The sequence below is a fragment of the Mesoplodon densirostris genome, chromosome 4 (assembly GCF_025265405.1).
Source record: "Mesoplodon densirostris isolate mMesDen1 chromosome 4, mMesDen1 primary haplotype, whole genome shotgun sequence".
Classification (NCBI taxonomy): Eukaryota; Metazoa; Chordata; class Mammalia; order Artiodactyla; family Ziphiidae; genus Mesoplodon; species Mesoplodon densirostris.
This window is the reverse complement of record NC_082664.1, coordinates 40,086,011-40,109,955: the sequence shown is the minus strand read 5'-3', so window position 1 is coordinate 40,109,955 and position 23,945 is coordinate 40,086,011. Positions and strand designations below refer to the sequence as shown.

Here is a 23,945-nt window from a genome sequence, read left to right as displayed (position 1 = left end):
ATAAAAATTTCTATTCCTGTAAGCAACAAAATCAAATAAAGGAATCCTATTGCTATCCTGATTGTTTGCAACTTCCTGTCCTCCCAAAACTAATTCCCTCAGTTAGGCAGACTGCTTTGTCTCTGTAGAAAATTAATGCAAAGAATATATCATGGAGCATCACCAAATTTTTCAAATATAAAAAAGATATCGATCTTTAAATCTGTTTATTACCATTCTGTACTGCCAATCTCCACTTGGAATAGAATTTTAAAGTTCAGCCTACTGCCACTATCCTCCAATTTGGAACCTGTGGCTGACTCTTACCCATTCTCCAAATCCTTACCTCATCTCCTCCTTCACACTGACTCCTCCTTTATTCACACTCTTGAATAATTTTTGAGAAAGTTTTTCTCTCAAGCTAGAAGGTAGGTACATTTGAGTTCAGTGACTTTGCCTTGTACCCCTTTGTATTCATTAGTCTACAATGTTTTGCACTCCTAGTGGGAGATCCCAGCTTAGGAACCTAAACCCTAAGGTAACCTCTAAACATGTATGGAAAGCTAGCAGTGTAGGTCATATGACTGGAAGATTATTTAAGTGAGAATATTCATGGAAAGGAACTTATGAACAGAGAGGTGAGCATAGCGGCCAAAGGATAACGTCCTACTGTCTGAATGAAGAAGTTTGGGGCACAGATAGGTTATGCCACAAAGACTGCCCTTTGGCCCTAACTTTTCCATTACTAACAAGAAACAGGTATATTTAGGAAACATTGTAAGCTTCAATCCCTCATTCACTTTAATAGAAATATATATAGTATGGCAATTATGTGTCAGGTACTGCAAATCCAGGTTATTAGAAAGACAGAGTCTTTGCATTGAGGAAGCATAAGGTCTAATTTTGATTCCTCCAGAAATATATACAGTATGGCAATTATGTGTCAGGCACTGCAAATCCAGGCTATTAGAAAGACAGAGTCTTTGCATTGAGGAAGCATAAGGTCTAATTTTGATTCCTCCGGAAATGAGCACAGGGTCTAACCCTTAGTTTTCTAAAGATCTTTGTTAGATTTGACTTCTTAACTTGAAGTAGAATTGAAGGTTGCAAAATAGGGTCGCTCATAAACCTTCCCCTGAGCACACAGATGAAAGACAAGTGTTGATAAACCACTAATCCAATCATCGATAAAAATATAAATGGTTTTTTATTATTATTAGAAGCACTAGTGTTATTAATGTGCTTTCTTAAGCAGAGAAGAACTGGGAGGACTTAAAATTGCAGCAAAAGTTTTTAAAGCAGGCTAATAAGAAACTAAGAAAGTCCCATATAGAAGGTAAAATCATCCCAGAGATAATACATTTCATTGCATTAAAAGTCTCATACTCTTCAGACTAACTAAGTTTATCAGGGATGAACAGGAGCATTACATAATGATAAAGGGGTAAATTCTCCAAGAAGACATAACAATCCTTATATTGTATGCACCTAACAAGACCATCAAAATATGTGAAGCAAAAACTAATAGAAATGCAAGGAGAAATAAAATGAATCCACTATCATATACTTCAATATCCCTCTGTCAGAGATGGTCAGGTCTAGCAGGCAGAAATCAGTAAGGACAGAGCAGAACTCAACAGCACCATCAATTAGCTGGTTATTATTGACATCTTTGACTACTTTATACAACAGCAGCAAAACAACAACAACAAAAACCCACATCTTTGTCAAGGTCATGTAAAATATTCACCAAGATAGACCACATCCTGTGCTATAAAACACACCTTAACAAATTTAAAACAATAGAAATCATATAATACCTGATTTTGGACCACAATGAAATTAAACTAGAAATCAATAACTGAAATATATCTGGAAAATCCAAAAATATGTGGAAATTAAACAACACACTTATAAGTAAGACATGGATTAAAGAGAAAATTTCAAGTAAAATTTAATGCTTTTTTAATTAACTGAAACTGAAAATACAACTTAACAAAGTTCATGGGATGCAGCAAAGCAGTACTTAGAGGAAAATATATAACTTAGAATGCATATATTAGAAAGCAATAAAAACTATAATCAATAACCTAAATTTCCACTTTAGCAAACTAGAAAAAGAAAAGCAAATTAAATCCAAAGTAACAAGAAGAAAAGACATATTAAAATATAGCAAAAACCAATGAAATTGAAAACAGGAAATTGGTAGAGAAAATCAACAAAATCTTAAAAGCCTTTTCTTTGATAATATCAATAAAATTGATACACCTCTAGCCACACTAAGAAAAATTAAAAAGAGAGGACACAATTACTAACATGACAAATCAAAGAGAGGATGTCACTACAGATGTCACAGACATTAAAAGGATAATAATAATAACAACAACAAAGTGGAATCATATGAACAACTCTATGCCCATAAATTTGAGAACCTAGATGATATGGACTAACTCCATGAAAGACACAATCTGCCAAAACTCAAACACATACAAAAATAGATTATTTGAAGAGAACTACATCTATTAAACAAATTGATTCAATAAATTAATAACCTTCCAAAACAGCACCAGGCCCAGATGGGCTCATGAGTGAATTCTACCAGATATTTAAGGAAGAAATTATACCAATTGCCTACAATCTCCTCCAAAAGGTAGAAGCAGAAACAATACTAACTAACCCAGATTTATGAGGCTAGCATTACCCTAATACCAAAAGCAAAGACAATATGAGAAAAGAAAACTACAAAAGAATATCTCTCATGTACATAGATGCAAAAATCCTCAACAAGATATTAGCAAATCAAATCCAACAATATATAAAAATAATTATATAGTATGGCCAAGTAAGATTTATCCTAGGTATGCATGGTTGGTTCGACACTCAAAAATCAATTAATAGAATCCATAACATCACAGACTAAAGAAGAAAAATCATATATTCATATCAATAGATGCAAAAAAAGGCATTTGACAAAATGCAAAATCTATTCATGATAAAAACTCTCAGAAAACTAGGAAAAGAGAGGAACTTCCTCATCTTGAAAAAGAACATCTATAAAAACCCTACAGCTTATATCATATTACATCATATTTAATGGTGAGAAACTAGAAGCTTTCCCACTAAGATCAGGAACAAGTAGAGAATGTCTATTCTCACCACTCCTATTCAACTTCATACTGGAAGTCCTAGCAAATGCAACAAGAAAAGAAAAGGAAACAAACTGTATACAGACTGGGAAGGGGAAATAGAAAACTGTCTTTGTTTGCAGATGACATAATTATCTATGCAGAAAATCCAAACAACTTGACCCAGAAAAAAAAAAAATCCTGGAACTAATTAGCAATTAAAGCAAATTTGCAGGATATATGGTCAACATACAAAAGCCAATCACTTTCCTATATACCAACAATGAACAAGTGGAATTTAAAAACACAATACCATTTACATTAGCACAACAAAAATGAAAACTTAGATATAAATCTAATAAAAAATGTACAAGATGTATATAAGGAAAACAATGAAACTCTGATGAAAGAAATCAAAAAAGAACTAAATAAATGGAGCAATATTCCATGTTTATGGACAGAAATACTCAATATTGTCAAGATGTCAATTTTTCTCTACTTGATCTAAAGCTACCAATGTAATCTCAGTCAAAATCCCATTAAGTTATTTTGTGTATATAAATAAACTGACTGTAAAGATTATGTGGAGGGATAAAAACTGTGCAAAATAGCCAACACAATATTGAAGGAGAAGACCAAAATCAGAGGACAGACACTCAACTATAGTAAGGCGATAGTAATCAAGACTGTGGTATTGGTGGAAAAAAATAAACAAATAGATCAATGGAACAGAATAGAGAGCCCAGATAGACCCCCATAAATATAGTCATCTTATCTTTGACAAAGGAGCAAGGGCAATACAATAAAGAAAAGATAGTTTTTTTCAACAAATGGTGATAGAACACATGGACATCCAATGCAAAAAAATATGAATCTAGTCACAGACCTTATACCCTTCACAAAAATTGACTCAAAATGGATCATTGACCTAAACGTAAAACATAAACTATAAAATTTTGAGAAGATAATGTGGGAGAAAATCTAGGTACTTTGGGCATGGTGATAATTTTTCAGATATAACACCAAAGGCATAATTCATGAAACAAATAATTAATAAACTGGAATTCATTAAAATTAAAAACTGCTCTGTGAAAGATACTGTCAAAAGAATGAGAAGACAATCTACAGACTGGGAGAAAATATTTGCAAAAGACATCTGCAAATAATAAAGGACTATTATCTAAAATATATTTTAAAAAACTCTTAAAACTCAACAATAAGAAAATTAAGAACCCAATTAAAAATGAGCAAAAGATCTGAACAGACACCTGACAAAAGTAGATATTCAGATGGCAAATAAGCATATGAAAAGATGTTCATATATCATTACAAAATTGCATATTACAGCAACAAGATACCACTACACATCTACTATAATGGCTAAAATCCAAAACACTGATGCTAGTGAGAATGTGTGCCAACCAGAACTCTCATTCATTGCTGGTGGAAACATAAAATGGTAAAACCATTTTGAAAGATAGTTTGGTAGTTTCTTACAAAACTGACATATTCTTACCATATGATCCAGGAACCATGCTTCTTAATATTTACCCAAATGAGCTGATAACTTATGCCTACACAAAAACCTGCATAAAAAAGTTTATAGCAGCTTTACTCATAATTGCCAAAACTTAGGAGCAATCAAGATAGTCTTCAGTAGGTGAATGGATAAACAAGCTGTGATACATCCAGACAGTGGAATATTATTCAGTACTAAAAAGAAATGAGCTATCAGCCATGAAAAGACATGGAAGAACCTTAAATGCATATTACTAAGTGAAAGAAGTCAATCTGAAAAAGCTACCTGCTGTATGATTCCGACTATATGACTTTCTGGAAAAGGCAAAACTGTGGAGATAATAAAAGGATTAGTGGTTGCTAGGGGTTAGGAGGGAAGAAAGGATGAATAGGCAGAGCACAGAGTTTCAGGACAGTGAAACTACTCTGTATGATACTACAACATGCCATTATGCATTTGTCAAAACCCATAAAATGTACAATACCAAGAGTGAGCCAACTGTTAACTATGGACTTTTAGCAATATGATATGTCAATATAGTTTCACTCTGGTGGGGGTGTTGATAATGGGGGAGGTTATGCATGTGTGGGGGCAATCTCTGTATGGGGAGTCTCTGTACCTTCCTCTCAATTTTGCCATGAACCTAAAACGGCTCTTTTAAAAAAGTCTATTATCAGCTGAGCAAACACATTGATAAGAAAAATCAATCAGTTCTAAGGTAGACTTGGCAATGTTTCTATGGGTTTAATAAGATTAAAACTAGTAAAACTAAAAAAAAATACTATGTAATCCTTACCTTTACCACTCAAACATTATTTCAATTACCTACAGGCTTTAATAAAAAAGTAATGGTGATAAAATTGTATTAAATAGCAATTTCTAAAATGTTATTCTTGGTAGAGCATCTGAAATTCCACAAAAGGGGACAAAAAGCCTCTAAAATCTATGAGTATAATTAGCTTCTTTGATTTCCAATTCTTGTTTTGATGACTAGACAAGAGATAAAAATTTGCTATGTAAACAGATATGCTAAAATGAAGCAACGCATGTGGCCACTTGACAAGCATAATTCAAGGAAATAATAATTTAGAAAATTATTTTCCATAAACTTCCCTGGAAATTAAAAATATTTATAATACTTCCACTTAGCATTCACTGTCCCAATCATTTTGTCTCCTGAAACAATATGTAAGTGAACATTTTTCCAATTTCAATTTGTTCTAACCTAGTTTATCATGTTTACCACTTACTAATACCACTCATTGTCCCCTGATTTCCCCATGTATCACATTTCCTAAGTCCACTCAGGCTACCAAACTATGTGTTACATGAAGCTGCCCCATTTTTCTCTGATGTCTTATAATTCAGTTCCCCCTAACCTCCCAAAGCTGTATTCAAATGCATGCTACAAAAGAGCTTGTTTCTATTCCTTGGATTCCTGGTGATAACATCTTTTACCCCCTGTTATGGTTTCTAGGAAATTTACATTACGTACTTCTTTTCAAACAGAATTATTTCCTTAATGGATTCTGTCTTCCCATCCTCACAGTTCTCTTAAAGAATGTCATACCCAGTTCATGAATTCCTAGTAAATCAAGTTGCCTTAAGAGAGCATGTTGACTGAGACAATCTTGAATACAAAAAGTGTTATTAAGTCCTCTAAGTCATTCTGCACTCGTAGCATGTCAAAGGATTAAATTGTGATCTTCAGACTCATACTCTCCTATTCCCAAGCCACCACTAGCTCAATTTCTCATTTTTAAGTTCTATTTTGTTTTATGTCATTGTACAATCTACGAAAACCTTGCTAACACTTTATTGCTTCAGGTCGGTGAGTCACCAATATGTACTAAGAGCAACGAAGGACTACCAAGGAGATGGAACACATCCCTCAATATCACAGGGCTTATCACCAAGAGGAGGAAACAGACATACACAAATGAAATAATAATATCCCCTCAGACATGCACAATTCTACAAACAAAAATCATTCATATCTGTTTTCCCATCTATTCCTTAAAACCGTGGTGTGAAGTAAAAAAGTCAAGCATTCCTTCCCTTTTTTTACAGATATGGAAACTGAGACCCAGAGTCACCATCCCAAAGACTCGCAACAAATATGTCCTAAAGAAGGCCTCCAATAATTGAAAGAGAAAGTTAAAAATAATGTGGAACCAAAATATAAGACAATACTAGTTTGAAAGATGAGAAGGTAAACAGAAGCCCTTGATTTATTTAGAAGAGCAAAGATACTCATAAGTAAAATACGGATGCTAAAAATATTAAGAGTAATCAATTAACAGAAAAACTTCTAATCCTGTAGAGGAAATCCAGGAAATTTAAAAAATTAAATCAATCCAAAAGACGGCAGAAAAGAAGCAAAAATAAAAACAGAGAAAAGTGAAGAAAAAGCGTTTTACAATGGAAAATAAGATGCTCTAAGAAAATCAAAAGGTAATTAATCACAATAAGTGTAAATAGACTAAACTTCCCAGTTAGAAAGACTCTTAGAATGTATAGACTATTTATAAAAGACACAACTAGAGTATAATAATCTAGAATGATAAAAAGTTAAATAATAGAAATACATATATCAAATACTATACAAATGCTAGTTTAGGTCTATTAGTATTAAGCCAAAAAGACTTTAAGCAAAAAAAAAAAAAGCATTATTAGTTACGAGAAAAGTTGGAAAATAATGTTGAGAAAATCTTCCAGAAAGTACAGCAAAAATATAAAGGATTGGAAAATAAGGGAAGAAAAAAAAAGGAATCAGAGGAGAAGTCTAGTAGGTATAAGAACAAAAGGAATTCCAGCAAGAGAGAGAATGGAAAAGAGGGGGGAAAGGGATGGAGAAAATCATCATAAGAAAAAAATCAAAACAGAAGACATGCTTTTCTAGATTGAAAAAGGCTACCCAGTCAGTGCCCAGCAAAACTGATGAAAATGGGACTTACACTAAAGCATATTACTGGAAAGATTCAGAACCCTGGACAGAGAAGATACATCAAATTTCCAGAAAGAGAACACAGGTCACAACGGTTTAAAGTTTCTTAAGAGAATTATTAGAGGGTCGACTGTAATGGCACTGTGTCTTTCAAAATCTGAGGAGAAATTATCTCTGGCCTAGGATATTACAGCCAAACTGTCCATCAGGTGGGAGGGTAGAGTGTAGAGAGATCTGTTTAAGAAAATGATGTTGATAGAATATTACTTCTATCAATGTACTGGAGGGAGATTTAGACAACTGGCATAGAGCTTAGCGACTGAGTTAGTGATTAGTACATAAAACCAACTCTCAGGAAAATGGAAAGTGCAGAAAAGGAAAAGTAATCACAGCATGTTGAAGGTTCAGCTATAAATAGCATATTTGTAGTAGTAATGATATAAATACCTATTATTTATGGAACCAAAAGGATGGTATACCTATATTGTGAGACTGAGGTGATAGAAATAGTGCATATATACAGTTAGGGCAGGGAGAAAGAGGCTAAAACTTCAAATTCTATAGTGAGAAGTCAAAGACAAGTCCTAAAACTGAAAAACCAAGAGGTAGGTACATAATCTTGCTGTTTGGTGATGGAAGCAAATAACAAAGAATCCCTTAAAGAAGGGGATTGCCCCTGGTGGTTGCCCCTAGCGTCTTTTCTTTTTAAAAGTGAGATATTGCCAATTATTCTTCATGGAAGTTTTACCAACATTCCCTGGAGCAATGTATGAGAGGCCTCACCCCATTGCTTCATCAGTTCAGGTCCCTGACAGAGTAATGCCAAGTCAGGGTTAGATATGCAAGACTTTTACTGAGATAAATGCCTATGAAGGAGAAACGGAGGAGGGAGGAGCCTTCAGACCACAATGCAGGTCTGAAACCTGTAAAGAGGGGAGGAAGAGTTGTGTAGAAAGAGCCTCAACCACAGCACAGGTAAATGGGGAGTCCCAGAGCAAAAGTTGCTCAATAGAGGAGCTCTTTATTGAGCAGGAGTAAACTAATCATAATGTTACCACCATTCTTAGTCACTGGCTGGGCACAATGTTGGGGAAATATGGCTTCGATGTGTGACCTGCAGCAGATCAGAAAACCATAGCAGGTGTCAGTCAACTGTGTTCAGTGGTGTGTTGGTAAATGATTAACAACTAATTCTACAAAAAGTTAAAGAAAAGTTTTTATTCATAGCATTTGTGACTTTCTGGGTGTAAATACTCCCACTGTGGCCAGTTTCAAGCTACGAGTGTGATAGTGTGATAGCACTGAATGCTGAGTTTGAAAGAGATGCTAATGATTGGCTTTCCCAAACCAGGAGTCACACCCAGGAATCCCCTAACTGTGCTCCATGCAGCAGGTTTTCATGAAAGGAGATCTGAGCAGTGCACATCCTTAGCCACCTTCTCACCAATCTAGTGTGTGTGGTAAATGATGGTATGTCAGTGTAGTTTGTAGGTTTACTTTGCACTTTCCTTAATATTAGTAAGTCTGAGGATCTCTTCATGTATTTGTATGGTATATTAAATGCATTTATTATTATGTAATCTGATTAATGTATTTACTTTTCTATGAATTAAACCAATCTTTTAATTATTTTTATTAAAATCTTTATGCCTATGTTCTAAATAATGGAAATCTTAATGCATTGATCTTAATATATTAATCCATTTAGTAAGTGAACATATAAATACTACTTATTATCTTCTTATCATATGATTACCATTTTCAAAATTAACCCCTCTCAACCCTTCCAGAAGGTAAATAGGGAAGAAATAAATATACCTTAAAAAGCTTGATGTAGGTAAAATCTAAAATTAGAAAACAAATTACTACGATTCCTTTTCCCCCCCCAATTTTTTTTTTTTTTTTTTTTTTTTTTTTTTTTTTTTTTTGCGGTACGTGGGCCTCTCACTGTTGTGGCCTCTCCCGTTGCGGAGCATAGGCTCCGGACGCGCAGGCTCAGCGGCCATGGCTTACGGGCCCAGCCGTTCCGCGGCGTGTGGGATCTTCCCGGACCGGGACACGAACCCGTGTCCCCTGCATCAGCAGGCGGGCTCTCAACCACTGCGCCACCACGGAAGCCCTCCCCCCCCAATTTTTAAAGTAACAATTACATGTACAGCATCAAAATACAATGTCTATACTTAACTTTCAGGAAATTTTTTTTTTTTTTTTTTTTTTTTTTTTGCGGTATGCGGGCCTCTCACTGTTGTGGCCTCTCCCGCTGCAGAGCAGAGGCTCTGGACGTGCAAGCCCAGCAGCCATGGCTCACGGGCCCAGCCGCTCCGCGGCATGTGGGATCTTCCTGGACCGGGTCATGAACCCGTGTCCCCTGTATCGGCAGGCGGACTCTCAACCACTGCGCCACCAGGGAAGCCCCAGGGGGAAATATTTTTAGTATCATTAAAGTTGATTGAATGCAGAAATTTTATGGAAAAAGTTACTGAAGAAAAGTTGCAAACTATCTCCCAAATACACACACAATGACAATGTAGTGCAGAATTTTCCATCTGAACAGTCTATGAGGACAGAGTAAAATCTTCAGGGAAATTAAGTTTGTAATTATTATTATGAACATATTTTAATAATAGATACATTCTATATTGACTCATTTATATACATCCTTCGTGTAGCAAGTTGAAAATCATCCACTACGAGGTTAGAAGCTAAGAAGCTCTGAATAAAATGGTCTTCCAAGATATTACACGTTTTAAGTATTTCTCATTGTGCAGATAACATTGAATAAGCAGAATCTTGAATGTGACCAGACATCAGAAGTCATCCAATATAGTCTCTAACCACAAATGTACTTAGACAAAATTTAAAGCAAAAACTATAAAAAAGAAACCAAAAAGGCAAAAATTCAAGAATTTCTCTTCCATAAAATTTTCTGTATCTTTTTGTTAACTCAAGCACTGCTATCTGGAGGAAAAGGAGTCAAAAGACCTATGGGTGCACAGAGTTTTAAAATGCCACAGTTTTCCCAAAAAAAAAAAAAACCAAAACACACATCTATTTCATCATCTTTCAATCAATTATCTAGTTCATAAACCACATTTGACTCCAAATGCTGTGGCTTTTCTTCTGCTCCACCTCTTTCAACCACAACCTCCAACCATGGCCATTTTTCTAGTAATCAGTATTTTCAACCAGAAATCAAGAAAAAAAAGCAAATGAAAATTATAAGGTAATCAAATATGATAATTTACGGCAAGTGTTTAGTAGGATGAAGATTGAAAGTGGTGGCTAAAAAGAAGTTTGGATTATCTGTAAACTCCTTTTATCCTAATTTTCTCAAAACATGTGATTCAAGTACTAAAAAGAAAAAGAAACTTACCTCATCAACATTTTCAAAGGCATTGATGATGTCATAAGGTAAACAAGACAATAGATCTATCACAAACCAAGTTTTCAGATAGTTCATCCTGATCAACTTGGGGTCAGAAATGACCTCTCCACCAGGTCCCACAAAGGTCGTGTGAAAATTTAAAACAATGTCAACCAGAAAAATAACATCCACCACACTGTCCAGCACCAGCCAGGCTATGTTGTTCTGTTTCGTTTTGAAGGAAACGTTATAAGGAACCATAATGGCGGTGTAGAAGGTAAGAATTAAAATCACCCAATCCCAAGTTGTTTTAAAAGCACAATAGTGTAAAATAATGTGTGGTGGCGTCTTTGGCGCTTCTTGCTTGTACTGAGGAAGGATATCTGATCCCAGCTGAAGAACCTAAAAGAGAGAAAATGTATATACAATGACCCAGACATCTCTGCACAGTTAGTAATGAATTCAAATTTACTGACAGCCAAACCACAGCCTATTAATCATGACTCCTGGTTTCAAGGCCAGTCAGGCTCTGTAGTTTCATCTCCCTCTTCTCCTAAGTTGTATCAAGGTTTGTTCAAAGTCATTCCATGTCCAATCTCTCTACCAAAGTTGATCTGTCTGCCATTCCCTTTGGCTTTCTCTCCAGTGGCCAACTGTTGGTTCAAAAACTGGCCCCCATAAATGGAGGGCAGGGAGAGACCAAAGAAAGAGGCAGACCACTCCAGATTGCTAGGTGGCAGTTTTAATATGCAAGGGAACTTACTTACAAGGCTTTTATTGGGCAGCCACAAGACCAGTAGATCTCTGAACTCACCCACCAAATATTAAAAGTTTATACAGAAGTCTTAACTGGGTTCAGTCACATATACAGGTGTGACTGAAGGTCACAACAACACCTGAAGGTCTCAACAACACCGTACTCTCTCAAGCCTGCATTCTTGAAAATGGCCCCCATTGTGGGAATGGTGAGCAGGGTATACATTACAAGGACAAGGGTGGGGCTAAGGAGCCTCCAACTGCCTGGGTCCAGCTGAAGGGTCAACTCTCAGTCCCATGCTCTCGATGACCTCCTCCAGCACCAGCACTGATCCACAGCACTGCTGGTCACCCACTTCTGCAAGTTCTGCATGCTCACTTTGCAGGTTTGCCTAGAATCACACATCTCTCACTGACTGCCCAACTGTTATTTGTATGACTCACCGCTATCCATTCTTCACGTATTTGGCACCTCAAGGAGCATAACTTTGATTCTGACAGCCTTGCTGAACCCCAGGGCCCCACTGTTGGTGATCTTGCTGTTGTGTGGGACTCAGCCAGGGCCCTAATGACTGGCACAGCAATATCAGGGGTGTGAATGTTATAACCTGCTTTTCCCTTTTTTCCTTTCAATCAGGACTTAAAGAATACTGGATTTCCTGCCCAGAGGCAAATTCCCTTTAGGAAAAAAAAAAAAAAAAAAAAAAACTAAATATTCAGGTTTGCTTCTCCATACCTTTTCGACAAATGGAAAAATTTCAATGTAATGTTATATGAACCTTGACTTACTCTGATTAGGTCTCATTAAAGAGACAATGAGAAAAAACAGATGACAGAGCAAGAGCAGAGGTCTGGGCAACCCTGGGCAAAGGTAACAAACACAGGACTTAGCACTTCCTTCCAGAACCTGGAACCTGGAAATTGTGAAAAGGAGTTGAAGCAGCAGGTCAGAGACCTCTGCTCCATGCCATCAATGAAGCTAAAGCTGAGTAAACCTATGTATTAAGGAGTTTGTAAGTGGGACTTTGATAAACAATGTCTTCAGCAGCTTTACCATCTTATGCATCCAAGTATTTAGTGTCCCTAGGACTAATGGGACCCAGAAAGTAGGAGTCAACAAGTTCAAATTATAAAATCATAAATGCACTAAATTTGTGAATGTGCAAATAGATGTAAACAAAAATACCTGTTAGCATGTAATTCTTATGCTACAAAGCAAAATAAGTATACTAGCATTTTTTGAAACTTGAGATTTATCCTGAAAAGTCTCTCATAAATAGAACTTACATAACTGAAAACTAAGCATATAATATAATATAATCATTGCTGTTTTGAAGTGTGAAAAACATCACTGATATTCTCTTTAGGTGTATATTATAATTATTGCTTTAAGTTTGGGAGTTATAAGAACTATTTATAAAGATTTTTACATATTTATCCTCATTATCAGTGCCCCAGTCATACTTTTGCCATAAGGTCTTAAATTACTTAGCAACAAATTATCCTACAGGCAGGTAAGCTTCATGTTGAGACAAAGCATTACATACACAGAATCATACAGAACTATGGCCTCTCTTTCACTTTTCAACCACTGATCTATTCATTCTAATTTCACTGTGTTAAACATGAAAGTTTCCTTCATATTCAATGCTAATATTTTACTACAGTCTATAGTTTGAGCACAAGGAAATTGTACTTAGAAAATAAACTCAGTGCCAGGGTACCTTAGGACCTTCATGGGTCCTGGGTATTTTTGCCTTCTTAGACCCCTTCCTCCTTAAAAATAATAAAATAAAAATTATATTTTACAACTGTATTTTTACAAAGATGAATAAATTAATATTATATATTCAAAATTCTTTTACCTAAAAGTTCATTTTTTCCTCCTACTATTAGTAGAAATTCAAACATCATGTGGGCCCTACACACTGTGTTAATAGACATGTCGGCCCTGCTCAACACCCTGGAAAAATGTAAGATGTCTCCTCTAGAGATGGAATGAAATCACTCTTGAGTTCAGTATTTCTTAAATCTGGCTACAAACTAGAATCTTCTGGAGAAGTTTTAAAAAATAAAGTATACTCATACTCAGACCCCATGCCAGAAAATAATTAAATTCATCTTGTGTGGGTTCCCAGAGAATCTATATTTTCAAAATCTTTCCAGGTGATTATAATGTACAGTTCAAAATAAAAACCCTTGTCTTATATTTCTTTAGACATTCATAACTCAGTTCTTCAGAAGGTGACTTGCATTCGTAAAGCAATCCAAAACTGCTAAAAGAGAAGAAGGAGGATGAGCAGGGAGAGGAGAAGAATGGCAACAACAACAAAGAAAGGGATTCACTATGTGCTGCAGCTTTGAGCTTTCTCATATGCAAAGCACTACTTTAATCTCAGCCCCATCTCTAGGACTCCTTTATAAGGCAGTGAGTAACAACTCTTCGCTTTGTTATTTCATTTGTACTTTCAGAAGCAATAAGCCTTAGGTAGAGGGGGGATGAAATCACATTTACTGATGTATTTTTGTACTGAAACAGACATATTCTTTCTCTCTGAATATCTGAGCACACTGACTCTAAAGGACTCAGTACCACAGATACAAGTGAGAAGCTGAAGCCAATCAGCACGATGTCAGAACCTGTGGAAAACAGATGAACTGCCTACATGGAGACCAGGATCTTTGAAAGTGGGGATCAGCTCCAAATTTAGGGGGCCTTGTGGAATTAAGATAAAATTTATGTGTTGGAAAAAGTGAAAGAGCCTGAAATTTAACAGCAAATCCAAATACTCAAGCTGAGCAAATTATATGACTTTGAGTACAACTGGAAAAACTATATCTTTCTGCTAACTTGGTGCTTTTTCTAGGTCAGTCTTTGAAGATCTAAGAGCACATACAGACTAAATCTCTGTTGAAAACCTTCTTATTTCCACATGTTCTCTGAAATCAAGCCTAAGACCTGACAGAAAGCAGTTTTGTATTTGAATCAGGTTTGTGAATTAGGGATGACTGATAAAGAAACTATAAAAATCAAAAGGCAAAGCAAAAAAAAAAAAGGAAAAAAAATCAGATGGGAAGAAACAGGAATGAAAGTTCCTCAAAAGTAAAAGTAAAAATGATGAGCTGTCAAGCGGAAAGGAACTTTCCATTTGATATAGAAGAAAAAAATATCCTGAGTGATTCAGGGTGCTAAGGTAGAAAAATTTCCTCTCTATGGTCTCTTTCCTCTTGTTCTTGCCCAACTGTGTTAACAAAGAAAGAAAAACTAAATAAGTTAAGACCCAGTAAGAATCATAACTGCAAAAGTCAGCAGTCACAGAAACAAGCTCCTACTCTTTAGCTTGATTTGTAGAAAGAAACGGACAACCAAAGGCAGAAAAGAAAGTAGCTTCAAAATCAAGTAGTACAGGGCTTCCCTGGTGGCGCAGTGGTTAAGAATCCGCCTGCCAATGCAGGGGACACGGGTTCAAGCCCTGGTCCAGGAAGATGTCACATGCCTGTGGAGCAACTAAGCCCATGAGCCACAACTACTGAAGCCTGCGCACCTGGAGTCCGTGCTCTGCAACAAGAGTAGCCACCGCAATGAGAAGCCCGCACACCGCAACGAAGAGAAGCCCCAGCTCGCTGCAACTAGAGAAAGCCCACACGCAGCAATGAAGACCCAACACAGCCAAAAATAAATAAAATAAACTTATTTTTTAAAAAAGATACATGCACCCCAATGTTCATAACAGCACTATTTACAATAGCCAAGACATGGAAACAATCTAAATGTCCATTGACAGATGAATGGATAAAGAAGATGTGGTATATATATACAGTGGAATATTAGCCATAAAAAAGAATGAAATAATGTCATTTGCAGTGACATGAATGGACCTAGAGATTGTCATATTAAGCGAAGCAAGTCAGTCAAAGACAAATATCATATGATATCACTTATATGTAGAATCTAAAATATGATACAAATGAACTTATTTACAAAACAGAAACAGACTCACAGACATAGAAAACAAACTTATGGTTACCAAAGGGGAAAGGTGGGGAAGTGATAAATTAGGAATTTGGGATTAGCAGACACCACTATATATGAAATAGATAAACAACAAGTCCTACTGTATATTCAATATCTTATAATAACCTATAATTGAAAGAATAAGAAAAAGAGTACATACAATATATATATTATCTATAATATATATATATATATATATATATATATATATATATATATATATATATATATATATATATATATATATATATAAAAATCACTTCACTGTACACCGGAAACTAACACAACATTGTAAATCAACTATACTTCAATTAAAAAAAAAAAGATTCACTCAGCCCAGGTATCATCTTATTCAGGTAACCCCTCCCTCCTCTGCTGGATCTTTAACTCCTTGATGATCGGGCCAATGGCCTATTCATCTTTACATCCTTTGCAGAGTACCAAGCATGGAGCAAACCCTCAATAAGTGTGTGCTGCACACATAAATTAACGAATGAGTGAACTCCCTATCTCATTTGCTCAAAGAAAACTTCATTCTGTACAGACATCACCTGGGATGTCATAAATTACCTTCCCATTTCCAAAGTAGGAGAGCATAAAAAGAAATATAGGAAATTTCTATAATTCTACAAAGAAAAATCAATTAGCATATAAGTGTTTGTAAAATAATAGCCATTTATAATAATAAATGTTTCAAATAATTGAAACATTTGTGGGGGAAAAAATGTATGACCACCACCATGTTGGGAAGTAAAGTTAATCTCGTACTTACTTCAGCTAGTCTTGAATGTTTGTGGACCACCTCTGTTTTATTCATTGGCGTGAGCTGTTGCAAAACATTTCGGCTATTTGTCAAAGCCCGTGTCAATCGGGCAAATTTTGTCCAACCTTAAAAATAAGGAAAGAAAGTCTCAGTTTTTCACACGTAATGAATATGGAAGCCTACATTCTTGCTAATATTCAAGGGATCTCAGAAATAACGTAACATACGGAACTAATGAAAAGTATCAATCTAAAGCATTTAATTTCTACACAGACATCATCATATATTTCAAGTGCAGTTATAAAATAGTAAGTAATCTTCATGTGTGATCTTTGTGTTTTGCTCATATCTATCAAATAGTCCCTATAGCCAGGTAGCTAGTTGTCCACAAAATTCTGTCCTCCCCCTTGCATTGTATAGGTTTGTTACTGGGAGACAGCTGTCCAGCCAGGAATACATTTCCCAGCATTTGCTGCATCTAGGTGAGGGCCTGTCCCTAGTCCTCACCAATAGATTGAGACAGAACTGATGTGTGTCACTTCCATGCATGCAACAACTTAAGAAGCAAGTGAAACTTCTCCATATTTTCTCCATCCTTCTACCAGTTGGATGCAAGTGACAAGATCCCAGGGGATGGCAAAGTCACTGAATCAGTGCATAGAAGAATGCCATATGTCAAAGATCAACTTCCTTGGATTGTTATATGAGCAAGAAATATGCTTCTATTGTGTTAAACCACTTAAAGTTGGGGGGTTATTTACTATAGCAGGTAGTATTACCCTAATAAAAACAGTCCTATCGTATACTTATGTGAAGATATATACACATAAGAGAATAAAGCCCAATTTCAACAAATCTCACATACTATGGTTCTTATCACACACCTCCATCTTCTTTGTAACGTAGCAAAGGTTCTCTCTTATTAACAATTTCATTGATATTTAAAGATTATTTTTGGAATATCTAGAATCCTTAATAATATTTTCCAAAAGAGGAATAACCTTAACTTCTGAGGGGAAGGAAGGTGAATTTAATGGGAAAGAAATTTCTTCCATTAATTCAAATATTAAAATCATTAATTTTTCATTATTAAGCTAATTAACTTCAAGGAAATGTCAATGAGACGTGAACAAGTAGAACAAAATGAGCCGTACTCTGCTCCTATCTCAATTATCCTTTCTCTAGGTATCCCAAAAAGCTCTATTATGGACTCCATTAAGACCATTTGATAATTTCCATGGTATTACCTTTTTTTTATTAGTTTCTGCTTTATAACAAAGTGAATCAGTCATACATATACATCTGTTCCCACATCCCTTCCCTCATGCATCTCCCTCCCTCCTACCCTCCCCATCCCACCCCTCCAGGCAGTCACAAAGCACCGAGCTGATCTCCCTGTGCTATGCGGCTGCTTCCCACTATCTATCTACCTTACGTTTGGTAGTGTATATACGTCCATGCCTCTCTATCGCTTTGTCACAGCTTACCCTTCACCCTCCCCATATCCTCAAGTCCATTCTCAAGTAGGTCTGTGTCTTTATTCCCGTTTGACCCCTAGGTTCTTCATGACATTTTTTTTAATTCCATATATATGTGTTAGCATACGGTATTTGTCTTTCTCTTTCTGACTTACTTCACTCTGTATGACAGACTCTAGGTCTATCCACCTCATTACAAATAGCTCAGTTTCATTTCTTTTTATGGCTGAGTAATATTCCATTGTATATATGTGCCACATCTTCTTTATCCATTCATCCGATGATGGACACTTAGGTTGTTTCCAGCTCTGGGCTATTGTGAATAGAGCTGCAATGAACATTTTGGTACATGTCTCTTTTTGAATTATGGTTTTCTCAGGGTATATGCCTAGTAGTGGGATTGCTGGGTCATATGTTAGTTCTATTTTTAGTTTTTTAAGGAACCTCCATACTGTTCTCCATAGTGGCTGTACCAATTCACATTCCCACCAGCAGTGCAAGAGTGTTCCCTTTTCTCCACACCCTCTCCAGCATTTATTGTTTCTAGATTTCTTGATGATGGCCATTCTGACTGGTGTGAGATGATATCTCATTGTAGTTTTGATTTGCATGTCTCTAATGATTAATGATGTTGAGCATTCTTTCATGTGTTTGTTGGCAGTCTGTATATCTTCTGTGGAGAAATGCCTATTTAAGTCTTCTGCCCATTTTTGGATTGGGTTGTTTGTTTTTTTGCTATTGAGCTGCATGAGCTGTTTATAAATTTTGGAGATTAATCCTTTGTCAGTTGCTTCATTTGCAAATATTTTCTCCCATTCTGAGGGTTGTCTTTTGGTCTTGTTTATGGTTTCCTTTGCTGTGCAAAAGCTTTGAAGTTTCATTAGGTCCCATTTGTTTATCTTTGTTTTTATTTCCATTTCTCTAGGAGGTGGGTCCAAAAGGACCTTGCTGTGATGTAAAAGTATGAGATTAGATCATTCCCTAACACCATACACAAAAATAAGCTCAAAATGGATTAAAGACCTAAATGTAAGGCCAGAAACTATCAAACTCTTAGAGGAAAACATAGGCAGAACACTCTATCCATGGTATTACCTTTAACTAGGGTATTTACTAAACAACTCCTTAAAAATGAAAACCCCTGATGGTCCAAAGCAATGACTCTAATGGTAATGATGAACTTTCAGACAATGTGACAGAAAATGAAAGAAGAAATCCTGGGCAGGCACCAACCAAATGTCTTTCAAACCATACCAGGTAGGTGACATCATACTTTACTGCTATTCTTCAATCTAACTTTGACTTCAATTAGGCTTTGTACTGCTCCACCAATTTAGCTCTTTCTATGGTATCAACAATTGGATTGGGAAAAAAAGTAAACTGGCATTAGTTAATAGAAGATCTTTTATTCTTTTTCATTAATGGGCCTCATCCTAGTGACTAGAACAGAAAATGTTAGGCTTTGGGAATTGTATGCAACCCTAAGGCTTGCCCTGTGCAATGTGCTAGAGAAACAAAGAAGTACCAGATATGCCACCAACTCTCTAAGAATTCAACATCAAAGCAAAAGACCATCATGCAATCTATATCACCAACTTAGACCTTTCTTCTAAGCACTAGACCTATGTATCTAACTGGCCATTGGCCACCTCTTACTCAGATGTTCTACAGGCATCTTACTCTTAACATGTTCAAAATCAATCTTATCATCACCTTCTCCCCCCATCTCCAACTCTGCATATTTAATGTATTCTTGGTCTTAGTGAATGGCCCCATGATATTTCCAGCTGTCCGAATCAGACACTTGAGATTCACCATCCTCCTTCACTATTACCTCCACCCCCCACACACATATCCAATCCCTGTGTGTGATAAGGTTTATTCAGAAAATATTTTCAAAAAATAAAAGGAGATATTGAAGAAATGAATTCAATAACATATGAAAGAACACAAATCATCAAATGCTATGTGTTCTCTCCTTTTCTAGGATCATAAAAAGAAGTAAACTTGTGAGGAAGGAGAAACACGATGATGAATGCTTATTGTCATCCTCTGGTTTTCTATTTCAAGCATCATGAGCACACACTACTGTTTCTTAATGAGGAAGCAGCAGTTCCTCATTTAAATATGAAATGTGCCTGTGTAGGCATATCTTATTTTACACATGAAGTCAATAAAATCAAGAAATACTTCATCCCTTTACCTTATTTCAATTTCCTAAAGGAAGAAAAAATTTTAAAACTGTGAAAATAAAACACCAACATTTTTCTCCATGGTAAAAATAGGACTATCATTGATTAAACAGCAGAAAGAAACTGAAAGAAAAATGTTAATTATTCATTCTAAAAATTTTCACACAGTGTATTCTGAGTGAGACCACCCTTAAACATAGATGAAAAGAGAGTTTACAGCATGATATGACTTTTAGGTGCCAGATCTTATTCTTTCTATCCCTGGTTGTCTAGTTCCATGACTGGCACATACTGGGCACTAGAAAAATTTTTGAATGAATGAATGAGAACATTAGTAGAAAAGTTAAATAGAAATTAACACAGCATGCCACATTATATGTAGTTAAAATTAGAATATAAAGAAGGAAATATGTTCAGCTCTTAGCAGATACTAATATAACTCATTGGTATTGTGAAAGAAGGGCTTTGGGTTGGAGAAGGTAGAAATGGTGTGGTTGAGGAGGAAGTGTGTGGAGGATTATAATTTTTCCCTCAAAAAGAGGAGTGGGGAGCTGCTAACAGAAAAAAAAAAAAAAAAAGGTGGTGACAGTTGTCAAACTGACTCAGACTTACTCAAAGAGAGAAGTTTAGGAGGAAATACTTGGGAAGGATTTTTCCTAGAGAAAGCAAAGGCAGTGGTCTAATAAAGTAACCATTTATGAGCTTTGATATCAAAATGCCCTTGGAGCTGGAAAACAAATGCAAAGCCGAGGAGTGTTTTGTTTCATGTTTAAATCAAAGGGAGCACAAAAAGATGCACTCCCTGAACTGCTCAGTGATCTTTTTGTCTCTGGTTAGGGCTTTCTTGCAGTCCTCAGGTCTAAACAGTTAGCATTTTTCTCAAGAACCCTCTGTCCTCACTCTCAGCAGATTAGCTTATCAAATATATTATTGAAAAACCATAAGACGGGGCAGAGTCAAGATGGCGGAGTAGGAGGACATAAAGTTAGCATCTCCTCATAACTAGGGCACCTACTAGGCACTGGTGGGGGACCTCGGACACCTAAGGGGATGTGAAGAATCCCCACATGATGAGGTAAGACGTGGTAAGGAGCAGGGGGAGGAAAAGTGGAGGCAGGATGGGACCAGCACACCTAAGGGGGGGCTGGGGGAGGGGAGAGGTTCCCACACTTGGAGGGGCCCACTAACAGCAAGGGGATCAGCAGGGAAGAAGAGGGACCTTCGGGGGATCAGGGAATCAGAAGGGAACACAGCCTGCTTGGGCACTGGCAAGACTGCTGGAGTCCCAGGCCTGAGCTGCACACCCCCCTCTGCCCTGCCAAGGCCTCTTCCAGCTGCGTGGGTCCCACGCCTGAGCCCTGTCCCCCACAGGGCTCCCTCTGCCCATGTGGGTCCCAGACCTGAGCCCTGCCTCAGCTGAGGCCTCCTCCAGCTGGGGCCTCCTCCAGCCGCATGGGTCCCAGTGGACCTGAGTACTGACCCCCCCACAAAGCCTCCACGGGCTGCGCAGTTCCCAGCAGGCCCAAGCACTGGCCTCCCTGAAAGCCACCATGGGCCACACAGGTCCCGACAGCCCATGCACCGCCCCAACAAAGCCTCTTCCGGCCGAGTGGGTCCTGGGCCTGAGCCCCACCCTCGCCAAAGCTTCCAAGGGCCATGCGGGTCCTGACAGCCTAAGTGCCGCCCCTGACAGGGCCTCCTCTGGCAACATGGGTCCAGGTGGGCCAAATGCCACCCCTCTCCAAGGCTTCCTCTAGCTGCACTGGCCCCTGTGGGTGTGCCTGTGGAGGCCTGTGTCCCAGCTGGCCTGCATGGGCACATGTGCTCCAGGCCAGCTCCAGGAAGAAACACTGATGAGAAGAACACATGCAGAGGTGGGGCTGAAAAAATGGGTCCAGAGACCTACCTAGAGGTCTTGGAGGCCTACAAGAGAGGCAAGGGTAGGCTGTAGCTCACCATGGGGGCAAGGACACTGATAAAGGAGGTACCAGGGAATATTTAATTTTTATTAATTTTTAATTTTTTAATTTTCTTTTTTATTTTCTTTTATTTTATTTTTGCTATTGTGGTTCTGTTTTGTTTTGTTGTTTCGTTTTTATTGTTATTTTTTCTAATATATTTTTTATTTTTCTAACTTCATTTTATTTTTTATTCTTTGTTATTGTTCTGCTCTTTTCTGTTGTTGCTTTTTTTTTCCTGCCACACTGCATGGCTTACAGAGTCTTGATTCCCAGGCCAGAGGTAGGACCTGAGCTCCTGTGGTGAGAGCACGAAGTCCAAACTGCTGGACTAACAGAGAGCTTCAGGTCCCAGGGAATATTAATCAGTGTGAGGTCTCCCGGAGGTCCTCATCTCAGGACAAAGGCCCAGCTCCACCCAGCTGCCTGCAAACTCCAGTGCTGAATGCTTAGGGCCAAACAACGAGCAAGACAGGGACACAGCCCCACCCATCCAAAAAAATGAGATGACAAAAAATATGCTACAGATGAAGGAGCAAGGTAAAAACCTACAAGACCCAATAAATGAAGAGGAAATGGAGAACCTACCTGAAAAAGAATTCAGAGTAATGATAGTAAAGATGATCCAGAACCTCAGGAAGAGAATTGGAAGCATGGATTGAGAAAATATAAGAAATGTTTAACAAGGACCTAGAAGAACTAAAGAGCAAACAAGCAGTGATGAACAACACAATAAATAAAATGAAAAATACACTAGAAGGAATCAATAGTAGAATAACTGAGACAGAAGAATGAATAAGTGAGCTGAAAGACAGAATGGTGGAAATAGCCACTGCAGAGCAGATTAAAGAAAAAAGAATTGAAAAGAAATGAGGACAGTCTCAGAGACCTCTGGGACAACACTAAATGCAACAACATTCAAATTATAGGGGTCCCAGAAGAAGAAGAGAAAGAGAAAGGGTCTAAGGAAATGTTTGAAGAGATTATAGTCAAAAACTTCCCTAACACAGGAAAGGAAATAGCCACCCAAGTCCAGGAAGCACAGGGAGTCCCATACAGGAGAAACCCAAGGAGAAACACACCAAGACACATATTAATCAAACTAACAAAAATTAAATTCAAAGAAAAAATATTAAAAGCAACAAGGGAAAAGCAAAAAAATAACATACAAGGAATCTCCATAAGGTTATCAGCTGATTTTTCAGCAGAAACTCTGCAGGCCAGAAGGGAGTGGAGGTAGGACATATTTAAAGTGATGAAAGGGAAAAACCTACACCCAAGATTACTCTACCCAGCAAGGATCTCATTCAGATTTGGTAGAGAAATCGAAGCTTTACTGACAAGCAAAAGCTAAGAGAATTCAGCACCACCAAACCAGCTTTACAACAAATGCTGAAGGAACTTCTCTAGGTGGGAAACACAAGAGAAGAAAAAAACCTACAAAAACAAACCCAAAACAATAAAGAAAATGGTAGTAGGAACATACATATTGATAATTACCTTAAATGTAAATGGATTAAATGCTTCAACCAAAAGACACAGACTGGCTGAATGGATACAAAAACAAGACCCATATATATGCTGTCTACAAGAGACCCACTTCAGACCTAGACACAAACAGACTGAAAGTGAGGGGATGGAAAAAGATATTCCACAGCAAACATCACTCTCAAAGGTGAAAAACTGAAAGTATTTCCTCTAAGATCAGGAACAAGACAAGAATGTCCACTCTCACCACTATTATTCAACATAGTTTTGGAAGTCCTAGCTACAGCAGAGAAGAAAAAGAAATAAAAGGAATCCAAATTGGACAAGAAGAAGTTAAATTGTCACTGTTTGCAGATGACAT

At 37.1% G+C, this 23,945-nt stretch overlaps 1 protein-coding gene across 1 annotated transcript in view; it reads right to left on the bottom strand.

The window, feature by feature from the left end:
• Positions 1–23,945, bottom strand: part of KCNH5 (potassium voltage-gated channel subfamily H member 5) — a 352,691-nt gene that overhangs the window by 265,068 nt on the left and 63,678 nt on the right. The window contains exons 5-6 of the mRNA XM_060098063.1: positions 16,478–16,593; positions 10,944–11,336 (exon numbers count right to left, since the gene is read on the bottom strand). Of these exons, the coding sequence (XP_059954046.1) occupies positions 10,944–11,336; positions 16,478–16,593 (509 nt within the window). The remainder of the gene's footprint in view (positions 1–10,943; positions 11,337–16,477; positions 16,594–23,945) is intronic.